Here is a 12,589-nt window from a genome sequence, read left to right as displayed (position 1 = left end):
TGCGAAGGAAAAGACACAGCACAGCATGTGCTTTAAAAAGTAAAAGAGACACTATCCCCTAGGAAAGAAAAAGATAAACCAGGGATTTTTTTAAAGTATCGGGTTCCTTGTTTTACCATGTGCCCAAATGGCAGTATTTCCCCCAATGATGCCAAGACAGCAACTTGACTGAGCTGATACTACACTTGCCATCTTCTGAATCACCCACCCCATTCCTGTAGCAGATTTTTTTGGGCCATTCCCATGCAAGCACTAACAAGACGTAAACCTGCTTAGGGTGTAATTGCTGCAAGTGTGGCTTAAAGCTGAATGGCAGCACCCTTACTGAGCTGCCATGCTGAGGGGCCTAAATAGTAGCCTGCTAATCTTCTCGAATCTCATTATTGCAGCAGAGTGACAGATGGGTATTTTAGCAGGCTAGAAATGAGGACTAATTAGGACTCCTAGCCCTCCTTTGTGTTTGTCACATCAGTTCCTCCCCGCCTCAAGCATGTTTGTGAGCAGTGATGGAGGGCTGCCTCTACCATGTTCTGCCTGCCACCCCGAGGGGGACAGCAGGCACGGGGTCACCTGCGCCCACCTGGTCTACAGACAGGGCTGCAGGGGATTCCATTCCTCATCTAGGTTCTGGTAAGTCTGGAGGGTGAGCCCAAACTGAAGTTACTGGGATATGGAACTGAATTTCCTGACTCGGCCCCCATTTGTGGCTTTACACAGCGAGCCTTAGGCAGCAGTATGTAAACCACTATCGAGCCAGGAGGGAAGAATGATGGACTCAATGGATCAAGACCAGCTCTTCTCATTTACTGCTCCTAAGCCTGCCTTAGGCACAGAGCTTGATGTATTGACTTTGGCAACATATGCATACTGCCAACCTGGCAATAAAGTTATCAAAATGGAGGGAGACGGGGAGAGGAGGACAGGGGGAGCCAAAAAAAAAAAAAAAAAACAACTAAGTAGGGGGAACTGAAAACACTTGAGAGAAGGGAGAATTCTCCACGCCCCCTCTGTACCCCTGAGCCATCACCTCAGGCCAAACCCCACGCTCTTCTTAGAGATTCCAGGATATTTGTTTTACCTTTTTTTTGCTGCATTCCTCCTTGTTGTACTTCTGGTTTCCAGTTGGGACTGGAATGGAGAGAACAGGATTATAGAAGCAAGTCTGTTGCTCTATTTTTCTGGCTTGATTAGAAGCAGAAGATGCAATAAATCTCACAAGAGAGTTTGTTCTCATTTAGCCTCTCGTGTATCTGAAATTACCTGACCAGAGCAAGGGTAAGGAAAATACACTACCAAGTGGAGCACACTGAGAAGATAAAAACAGAAAGAGCAAACTGGTGAAACTGTTTCCCTCTCTGATTTTGCACAAAGAAAGAAAACAATTCAGTCCCACTGACAGCTTATTTATTTCACACAAATTGCAGCACAGATGCAAGGGCTCCAGAAGGAGGCTCACCCTGCCTGATCACACCTCTGAACCTCCCGAGGTGTGACTGCCACCACTAGCAGCGGCACCACAATGAGAGAGGAATAGAAAAACCAGCACTAGTTGCACATGGAGCAAAGGGTTTTCCACATGCTGGTGGCCCTGTTGTGCTGCCAAGCTGCGTGTCTGCAACAGGACTGACAGTCACATTCACTGCCGAGATGGTAAATGCAGAACGCCGATGGTACCAAAATATCCCAACTGAAATATTCAGCTGCAGATAAACACACACACACACACACACCCTTTCTCCCAGTGTTCTGTCTGCTAAATCAGCATTTTTTGATGAGCCAGTGAATATAGATGGTGAGTTCAGGCACAGACCCAGCCTGGATTCTCAGCCTTGCATCCTACATGTATAGAAATCTGTGAGTGTATTCAGCATCTTTCAGGTAAAAAGGCAGTACCAATGCTGCTGTATTTAGTGAAATCCAGCAATGGTATCCTTTAAATGAAGTTTGTATTGGAGACCTGGTTAGTCTAATGCTCTTCAGAAAATAAGTTACACAACTTAGTTACATCAGGAATGTCTCCTGGCCATTTGGATGTTCAATCCCTATTTTAGAGATGGAGGTATATCTCCTCTAACAATTTCCTCATGTGACAGTATTTAATGACATTACAAAACAAAATACGTGCACATTCTCAGATTGGAGAGAGCAAAGAAAGGGCATGAGATTTAAAGAGAGTTTTGTGTTTGGTTTGGGGTTTATTTTGTGTTCTTCCTTTAACTTTTCTGTGCTTTATAGAACTAAACAAAGCCTCCTGTTCCAGATGATAAATCTCCACGCTGCTTCTGGCCCCAGAGAGCACAGGAGATAATAGCATTTCCAAAGGCATTTAGTTAGCTGAGCCCTGAGTGTAGAAGAGGGCAGTGAGGAGCTGGAGATAAATTGCTATGAACCCATGTCAGCTGCTCAGGGCATATTTCTAAGAGCAGCAGACACAGCTGAGAATCCTGCAAAGGGATGCACGTTTCCCCTCCCCTTGCTGGATCCCTGTGCTGGAGAAGTACATGTAACACAGCTTCTGCTCCCCTTGTTCCCAGTGTCTTTCTGCTCTCCCTTGTTGCCATAGAGGCTGGTATCTGGGACTCAAAATGTGATGCTCCACTGGTGAGAGTGGGTGGAGAAAAAGCAAGATTTGTATTATTAATAATTTCCCCATGGTATCCATTTTGGCAGCAAAGTTTCTCACTCTCCAGTCTGCTGGACATGCTTTGGCAGAAAGGACCTTGGCCACAATGCCCTGGTTCTGTGCACCGTGGCTTTGGGGGAGGAGAGAGGAGCTCTTAAAAACACCACCTGAGAAAGGTGTGCTGCTTCAAAGCATCTTCTGTAGACTTTATATTAAGCCAAGGCTCTGCACAGCTTTCAGAAGATACAGCATAGCAGTGTATTGTAAATCAATTTATTTGAGCTGACTGGCAGCAAAACTTCAGAAACCATTAAAGAAGTGGGGCTCTTTATGAAAAGACAATTCATTTTGAGCATTAACAAGGGCAGAAAGAGCACTAACCAAGGCAGAAAGGATCCTTTACAATGTCCTGATTGCACATTAGTTATTGATTGTATTGCCAGCCAAAACTGGAATACCAAGGAAAATCTCTGATAGTAACTGTATAGATTACTAAGAACATCAGAAGAGTTAGGAGGTGAGCTGCCAGCAGGTTGAGGGAGATGAACCTTCCCCTCTACTCAGCACTGCTGAGCCCACAGCTGGAGTCCTGTGCCCAGCTCTGGGCTCCACAGTACAAGAAGGACTTACTGGAGCAAGTTCAGCTCAGGGTCAAAGAGATGATTAAGGGACTGGAGCATCTCTCCTATGAGGAGAGGCCAGGATTGTTCAGCCTACATAAGAGAAGGATCAGAAAGGATCTATCATTGTGAATGAAGACCTGCTGGGAGGGAATGAAGAAAAGGGAGTCAGTCTATTCTCAGTTGTGCCTACTGACAGTACAAGATACATAATTTAAAAACCATGAGACTCCATCTGAGCTCAATACTTTTTTACTTTGATGGTAATTATAGGCTGGATCAGTTTGCTCACAGAGGTTGTGGAGCCTTCATCTGTGGAGGTATTCAAAATTCAACTGGACACAGTCCTGGGCAACTGCAGTGCTCAAGCTGACCCTGCTTGAGCAGAAGGTTTGGTCTAGTTAATCTCAAGAAGTCCCTGCTCATCTCAGTAATTCTGTGATTCTGTAACATTTTCTGCTGCTGTTAAGGTAAGTCTTCCTATATGGACATTAACTCACCTAAGTCAGCCAACCTGACATTGCCTGGAACTGGGTCTGTCACACATGTCATCAGCTGCTGACACCAGCATGGAGGAATGCTGGTCTGAGCCTAGGCCCGGCGGCTGCTCCCAAATGGGAACGTGGCAACTGAGGTGGAAGAACTGAAGGCGACTGCAAAAAGCATGAGTTTTGTTCTGCCCCTTTTGGTGCAGTTAAAATTGAAAGGGCCTCTCCACAGGGGTGAAAATGGGGAATCTAATCCAGCTGCAGGGACGTGTTCAAGGCAGGGGGTGAAGCAAGAGGACTGGGACTTCCCTGTCCACTTATGTGCCAAAAGACTCATAGCCTTAGGGACTGAACTCCTTGCTCTCACACACAGGGGTAGCGGTGATCTGGCACTTGAGTGAAGCTGAAGGTTAGTACTGGTGTCTATAACTTCATTATATGCAAAGGCCCCAGCATCTGATGAAAAGGTTGCTCTTCAGCCCATGGTTAAGTACTTTCACATCTGCAATCACACTGGTGCAGAAGATCAGAAAATCTGCTTGTGGTTTCAGATAAATGTAGAAAACAGAGTCTACATTATTGAATTAAGTATGAAAGTTAATAATACAGTCAGCACAATTGCACAATGTAATTTCATTTAACACTAAATTCAATTTATGTTACACTGTTCTCAATCTGTGTCCATTGTAAACATACAGCAGATTTCTTTTTTTTTTTTTTTTTTTTTTTTTTGGTTGACAATGCAAAACACATTAACTGAAGTTATCAGCAGAGAAGCTGAAGGCTCTGGCATATGAACAAAGGACAGCTGGGGCTTGAGGCTGTGGGAATGTATGAAAAGGAGCCACTAGTAGGCAGCCCTTGAAACATACCAGCAGTGCAGCCATTTAGCAGCCTTTGCATGGCAATAAGGTATCCGTAGGTTTCCATGTCAGAGCTCCAAGTGTATCTGGCGCCCTGCTGGTGGTGTAGGACTGGAGGCAGATGCTGGTAGCTCTCCATCCTTTAATCACCCTCCAGAAAGAGATCCAGTCCAAGCCATGATGTGGGCAGTCAACCTGACAGCCACCCCAACCCTGGTCCTTCAGAGAAGGGCTGGTTATACCATTGCTGACAGGCTGTTTTCATTTCCCTTATTACCATTAAAGGAGAAACACTGGAACATAAATTTTTGGCACAGCCCTGACTGCCAGCAAATGTTGCTGCTGTGGAACTGCGTCATATATGCAAAGCCCGAGTTACAGATGCAGGCTGTCTGAGCTCTCCAAACTAGAACCAGGCCTACACCAAAGCTTGGGACCCAAGCACCCCAGACCCTGGGGGTCTCCAAGACTTGTTCGTCACGTCTAGATCAGCCTGTGTGGTACATCCACCCTGTGCACTGCTGGTGTTTCATCCACTACAGCTGTTTCCCTGAACCTTTGAGAGCTGTGATACCACAAGCAGTGAAGTCCCTACTCCTTGGTTTCCAAGTTCAGATGAAATCAGCTGCTACCAACAAAGAAAAAACATTTGCTAAATCAAAATATGTGTCCTGATCTAGAATCTGCAGGCAAGATGCGATTCATGCTGTTTGCAGGGGTTGGGGGAGGAGACAGGATCAAAGTGGGGCTCAGTGCATGCAAACCACACGTCTGCCTCCTGCAGTGCTCAGTAAGGGAAATGTAAAGCAGGAGGCAACATGCAAGAGTTCTCTGCTAATCACACAGTGTGAGCAATGGAAAGTCAATACAGAACAAGGAGCTGAGCTTGCAACATGAATGTTAAACAACAGTAACACTGTGCCACAGAAACACAAAGATCCAGGTCCCAGGAACCAGAAACAGATTGAGGAAGTAACACAAACATCATCCAAAACAAGAAGGAACAGCAAAGTAACAGAAGCAAACAGATGGCTTCTGTTCCCGTTGTTCCCAGTGTCTTTTTGCTCTCACTTGTTGCCATAGAGGCTGGTATCTGGGTCTCAAAATGTGATGCTCCACTTGTGAGAGAGGGTGGAGAAAATGCAAGAATTTACATTATTAATAATTTCCTCCGCAGTATCCATTTTGGCAGCAAGGTTTCTCCTCTCTTGTCCACTGGACATGCTTTGGCAGACACTGAAAAGCCAAGGAGCTGTCTTCCCCTCAAAGCCCAGCCTAGTTCCTCCACCTGCCAACACATGTACTCAGCTCTCAGTGCTCTGCTGCCACAGCTCTCCTTCACTGTACAATGATACAATCCCACTTCTTTTCCCCCAAAACTCCCGAGTTCAACTGTCCCTTTTGCTCCTGTCACAAGGATGAGGGGATGCAGCCTTAAATATCCACACAGCCTACATGACTAGAGCCAGGAGCAGACCCCACAGAGTGCAGGCCATGTGGCTTCCCAGCACACGAGCAGTGTGAAAATGTAGATCAGACCCCAGCAGCACATCACACACACAAAAAAAGAAGACTAAAGCATTTCTGAGCCAGCCCAAGAAGCTGTTCTTGTCCTGTTCTCCTCCCACCCCCTGCCGCTTCCTTCCTTGAATGGAGACAAGTGTTTGCATAGCCACATAGTGAGGTAGGTCAGGAAAGAGATCTAGATTGAAAGCAATTTGGCTCCATAAAAAGGTTTCTTTTCAGCTTGATCAGTTCTTGAGACAGAAATCCCCAGTGCCACAGTTTCTAATTTTGAGAGCGGGATGAATACAGCTCTTCATTCTTTTGCAGCAGATTAAATGAGCGTGTGGCATTTTCATTTTTCCAAGGGGACTTTAAAAAAAAAAAAATGCCTCGTCTTTTTCCTCCACTTTGCATTTAATGATCCTTCAGCAGTTTTCCCAGGACTTCCTGCATGCATCACTAACCAAAAGCACCCAAAAGCGTACCCAAAAGTATGGCCATGCCTTCATTTTGAAACATCACTACAGAAAGGCGGCATTAAAAAATGTCCTAATGAACACAAATGCAGCCTTGTGTGGCACACACTTACTTGTGCTATGGACTTGCATGCACCCCCATGCTCATCCCAGCATGCTCTTATCCCAAAACACATCCAAGGGTGACAGAGGAAAGCCACAGGGCCCAGAAAAGCTGCTTCACATCTGTGCAGCAGGTTTAATGATTGGCTCCAAAGGGAGTCTGTTCTTGAAGCAAGATGCTTTTTTCCGGAATGACAGGCCACCTTATCTGTTCACGTATGGACAAGGCAGCTTCACAGTGAAACACACGATGACAAAATCAGGCAGAAGACAGTGTGCTGAAGGGGCTGTACCAAACAGCCAAGCAGTATCCAAGTCCACCTCTCCTTTGTACACAGCAAATTACTGTTGAATTATTGTTACTGCTTTCCCTCAGAAATACTTGCCTGTGCTACAGCAAAGGCTTTGCCTGCTGCAGCTCTCAGAAGCATTTAAGAACCTGCTTGAGGAGCCAGAGCTGGACAGAGCTACCACGTTTTTGAGACCACTAATGACAAATGAAAACTTTCCTTATTCTTTCATTCAAATGCAGTTGGGACAAGGCAGAAGCAGCCACTGCACAGCCACACAGCATAGAAGAGCATCATATGGGCTAGCCGTGTGCTCCTTCCCCATACTACAACCAAGGGACTTGTAAGGGCTTCTGCACATGTCTCCCTGTGCTATGTTTGAAGACAACAGCTCCTCTTCTCTCCCCAGCCTCAGGGAGTGCTGCTGGCTGGCCTTGCTCTCTCTTGCAAGAAGGAGCCTCAAGTGGGGAGAACAAAGGGGTTGGTGGCTTCAAAACTTCTCAAACGAAGCAGCCCTTTTTCTAAAGCAAGTAACAAAGCCAATAAGCAGCATCAGATGAAGAAAGTGTTTTGGGTGCTGCAGGCTCAGGATGACAGCCTTTGAGGGAGCTGTGGGGAGTGTGGGAGGGGGCTGAGGGGAAAAGCTGAGCTCATTGCATCCCAACCAGACAACATCAGGCAGGAAACAGATGTAGAAGAAACCACAGAGGGGTACGGCAACAGCAGAATTAACTCTCCAGCAAATAGGGGAATCTCAGACACACAGAGCTGACCTGCATCATAACAACAAGGCATCAAGTCTGAGACTTGGCTTTATACAGTCCTGGTAGCACCTCCCAGCCCAACATCTAGACAGCAGCACACCAAACAAAGAAAGCAAACAATTCAGCCTTTTTCCAAATCCTACCTGGCTCTAAGCATGTGAAGCAAAGTTAGGTGCAGATCGGTAGCAGTTCCTATGCAAAAGACTGGACCATCTTTTACCATCACAATAGATGCTGTGTGCATTTCCATTTTAAAAAGTGGAAGTAGTACCTGGCTGTATACCTGAAATCCCTGTTTGAATCTCCCACAGTTAGAAGCACTGGGAATATTAAACTCCATTTTGATTTAGCTTCTCTCACTCTAACAGCTTTGACTCTTCCAACAGCCTGCTCTTACAACACTTCTGTGATATAACCAGAAGCAAGACTACTCTTCGTGACTGTTTTCTTAAGCAGTTCAGAGTGTCCTGCCCCAGCTAAAGATGGTGCACAAACTCGTGTCTTGACTTCTCTGCTGGCCCATCCATCACCAGAAAATTATACTGTTGTTATTACAGGAGCTGAGAGCCTGGTGTGCAGCTTCCATTGACTTCAGCAGAGGCACCATGCGTTTTTCTCCTCTGGAAACCAAGCTGGTTATCAAGAGGCCAAAACGTGACTCTAATGTTAATCCTTCAGGACTATTATCTGTTAGCCCCACTGCACTTGTACATTTCAATAAAGTTTGGCACAGTGAAATGTTTTAGTAGAGGGCATTAGTACTCACTTCCTTCTGCATGGATGCCTATCCATGTCCAAAGTCTGGGCATGGACACTGCTTTCTAGTGAAGCTTTTCTATTCCAAAAGATCACTTGCCTTCAGTGTGGATTCAGTGCTAGCAGAGTCACAGGAGGGACTACGTAAAATTAGACACCTTTTACTCACTGGTATTGCCAGCCATCATTCATTTATGTCTGATGTGACCTTGTCCTCTTACATGCTGCTATTTAAGCCATTATTTGATAATTTTAGTGAGGAGGAAGAGAAGTTTCTTTTTCCCCAAGTTTCTAGCCCTCTTACCAAAGAGAGACTTGAAAACATAACTGAGATGCACACTAAAGTTTCAGAAAACAGAAAGCGAACAGAGAGCCCAAAGCACTGATTTTATGTCGTGGTTTTTGTGGCCTGAGTCATGATTTTAAATGCTTGTGTGCACTGACAGCAGTCTGCCCCCGTAAGGAGTGTGACCAGTGTCTGTGTAGAGACTGCCAGCAGGAAAAGGCCAAGTAGGGTCAAATGCAGTACTGACAGGAACTGACTTGAAACACAGTAAATTCAACACATCTGAGTTTCTAACTAGCCACCAGACAGCCACATCTGTCCATCACCACTGACCTGTGTCAGATCTGAAGAATCAACTTAGGGCTAAAGCCTTTGTATCAGATTTTTGGCTCCTGAGCTACTTCACTGTACCTGCTAAAGTCTTCCTCTTTGATCGTTTTTAAATACTTTGTAGTTCTGCTGCAGCTTTTATTGTATTATCATAAAGTTCTTTCTAACAGAGGCTTAGGTACATGTGTCTGGTAAGGGAGACAATGGGATCTTCAGCTGTCTCTGAAGAGAACCATAGCAAGTTACTAAAGAGTTAAATGAGAGGAGAGGAAATGCTGATACCTTTAGCAGAATATAATTCTCTCCACTGGAATTTGGCAACAACACAGGGACTAAGGTCCCTACAGAAAGCACAAGCTGCTCGTCAACAACCACAAGCATGCAGGGACTCAAGTCGTGCCTCTCCTCTGCAAAGCATCGCACAAGTAGTGCAGCACCCCCTAACTGTAAAGGTCATGTACTAACCCAGAGGGGAAAATTCCAAACTGAATTGTCTACACCAGCCTTGGCCACCTCCTGTGCCCCCTTGGCCAGCACCAGCAAAGCAGGCCTCTGCCTCTCCTCGCCTGTGCAGAACCAGTCACACACAACGGCACTGCAGGATGGAGTAAAGCAAACCTGAGCACGGAAAGCACAACCAGTATGACTCATGTCCTGCTGGGCCCACAGCATCTTCTTTTCCAGTTAACCCTTCTGGGTGCATTTTAAAACCTGCTTTCAGAAAGGTCCACAACAAAATGTTTGCTGGACAGCAGCCAGAGTGCTCTCCTGCTCCTCATCACTCCCAGATACCCACCATGAACAGTCTTACAATTTCATTGCTTCCTAGGGAACAACCTGAGCATGCATCCCAGTTAAACACAAGTACTATGTAAGGCAGAGAGAAAGCTACAGCTTTATGTCCCTACAAAATTTGCTGCTTACAGGAGCACTGACTTGTCATCAGAAATAATTCTTAGCAGGACAATTCAACTCTCCCCAGATCAACCATCTCTCACACCTTAAATGCTCTTCTAATTTGGTATAGCTACAGGTGGCAAGTTGTGATGTCCTGGTGACATCTGAACCTTCATTTTTTCCCAAGACATCACTTCAGCATTTTTGGTCATTCCTATTCATCCTGAGAGTCCTACTACCAACAAAATAAATATCTCTAATGCTTTAATTTCTTTCCCCCCTATCCTGATGAATCAAATTGTACCCATCTAACTTACACACTTACCAATAAACCTATAACAACTGAGTCTTTAGTTTCTGGATCCCACAGCACTGGGCAATGGGATGTGCTACTGAGCAAACAGTAGTACTGCATAAAAGAAAGGAACTTCCTATGCTCCCCCACTGCTCCTCAGCATGGAAAGATAACTAGGTTGGAACTGTGAACCATGCCACAAATGAGATTTGATAAAATGTCCTTCCTTCTTGTTCTCAAAAAACTATTTTTAAAAAACTTTGGGATTTTAGGTAATAGATTTTGCTCTTCTGGCCTAATTTCAACTGCAGTAACTATGGTTTTGCCTTTAAAATCCCCCTTGCTGCTTCAAAAGAATATACTGCCTGTGCCTGCCTTCCCTGTGTTTTTTTCCAGTGCTCCTGTAAACAGCTGTAAATAGTTCCTCCACCACAGATCTATGGTAGCACTGGACTGAATTTATCTATCTGCACCTCACACAGGCAAAGGGACATCAGCTCATTAAGTCCATTATTTTTTGCCATTTCAATTCAGTTGCTGTTAAGAGCGATATAAGTTAAAAGATACAGGACCTGCTACAGACAACCCACAATGCAACAGAATGGCTGGTTTTCCCCCATACCTAAGTAAATGCATATATATAACATTTTATCTCAGTGATACATTTACTGCCCTCTTCACTGTGCAATGGAAAGTACTCCTGCTATGTAGTCCATCCCTCTGCCACTGTGGTTCCACACTGCACTTCATCAGCCATGCTCATCAGCAAATGAAAGACCTGATTGTACAGTTCTCCCTGTACAAAGCTGACATTGCTGCTAGAAGTCTTTCTTTTTTTGCTTGAAATAACCTGACATCAGTAAAATTGGTTAATTCAAATTGGAACATAATGCTAAACCTGGATCATAATGCTAACATCAGGGATGATAACAGGCATGCATTTATTTTTCCCTCTTGCTAAACTGCAGGTCTTTCTGCTGGACAAACTCACAACCTCTTCTCTTGTCATCCAACCCACTTTAAGAAAAATCGTTCTGCTCCTTCCTTTATCAAGGACTGACCATTTCAAACTCAGAACCCTCTTATTTCGTTGGAGTTACCTCTTGTCTGAGCTACTGTGTTCTCATTCAATACCTGGGAGCATGAAGGTCAAGGGGAGAAGGAATGAAAGACAACAGGCAGGGTGGTGAACGTGTTAGCTCAGATGCCTCCTGCACCACACACCGTACTCCACCCCGTAACCTAGTCTCCGTCCTGTCTCCATCCAGCAGTCCAAGGACAACATGGGAACCGTACTGGAGTCCAGTTCCTCCCTACAGCCCTGCAAAATTCTAGTCTCATGAACTTAAGGTGGATTTTGAAATCATGGAGATGGCAACACTGAGCACAGTTCAGATTTCCAAACCTGACTCCCAAAAAGCCTGCTACTCCCTCCCACAGCCAGGCAGATGGGAGAGGGCATCACAGCCAATGTCAGACTGTCTTTGTACACACTTAGGCAGCCCAAGAGCCCCAGCCCAGTCCTTTGCACACACACAGCATTATTCATGCAAGGGTCATGCAGATGCATCACCAAAGCAATCTTCCGATCGTTCATTCATTGTGAGTAATGGGGCAGTGACTCCACTTCCCTGGGATAAACCAGCTCCAGGTTGTCTAACCCTTAGCTTTTGGAAAGGTCTGGTTTGCAGTTGTACCAGTAAGAACGGGGACACGCGCTTGGCTTTTCTGCAACCAGAGTGAGAATAAAGAAGCATTTACCATCCTGCCCAGAGCTCTCGAGATACTCCGTCAGGTCGCAGCCGAACGCGCTCGCGGCTCCCTTCCTCTTGAGTTTCTGTTTGGCTCCCTTGTTCTTCATGAGGTTAGTCCCAAAAGAGGTTCACCCCCCTCCTGCCTTGCCCCCCTCCCCCCGGCCTCACGCTGGGCGACAAAAATCTTGCTCTTCTGCTCAGACCACCGCCCGTGTCCCGCTCCCAGGGAGCAACATCGGGGGTCCCGTACAGCGTCCAGCCAGAGAAGTAAACATTAATCCCCACCAGATGTTGGGCTGCTCCTGTGGCAGAAGGTCAGGGCGAGAGGAGGCTCCACAGCCCGCAGCAGCAGCGATCATAGCCTGAGGCCAGAAGGGTTCTCATCAGAGGCAAGTGGGTGGTGGATGGGTGCCCGCATCAGAGCTGGCAAGTTGGGGGCAGGAGATGGTGAGGGGGACGTCGTTCCCTCAGCGCAGTCCCGGGACCCTCCACAGCCACCTTCTGGGTTTCGTCAGTCGCGCTGTCGCCACTTCCAGCAG

The 12,589-nt window shown here is 46.0% G+C and overlaps 1 protein-coding gene across 1 annotated transcript in view; it reads right to left on the bottom strand.

Annotated features, from left to right (window-relative positions):
• Positions 1–12,187, bottom strand: part of ARHGAP31 (Rho GTPase activating protein 31) — a 59,814-nt gene extending 47,627 nt beyond the window's left edge. The window contains exon 1 of the mRNA XM_082277958.1: positions 12,058–12,187. Within this exon, the coding sequence (XP_082134084.1) occupies positions 12,058–12,157 (100 nt within the window). The 5' untranslated portion in view covers positions 12,158–12,187. The remainder of the gene's footprint in view (positions 1–12,057) is intronic.
• Between the last annotated feature and the right edge of the window lie 402 nt (positions 12,188–12,589).

The sequence above is a fragment of the Coloeus monedula genome (assembly GCF_965178545.1).
Source record: "Coloeus monedula genome assembly, chromosome: 3".
Taxonomy (NCBI): domain Eukaryota; kingdom Metazoa; phylum Chordata; class Aves; order Passeriformes; family Corvidae; genus Coloeus; species Coloeus monedula.
Note: the sequence above shows the minus strand (reverse complement) of the source record. Positions and strands in the feature narration are given on the sequence as shown.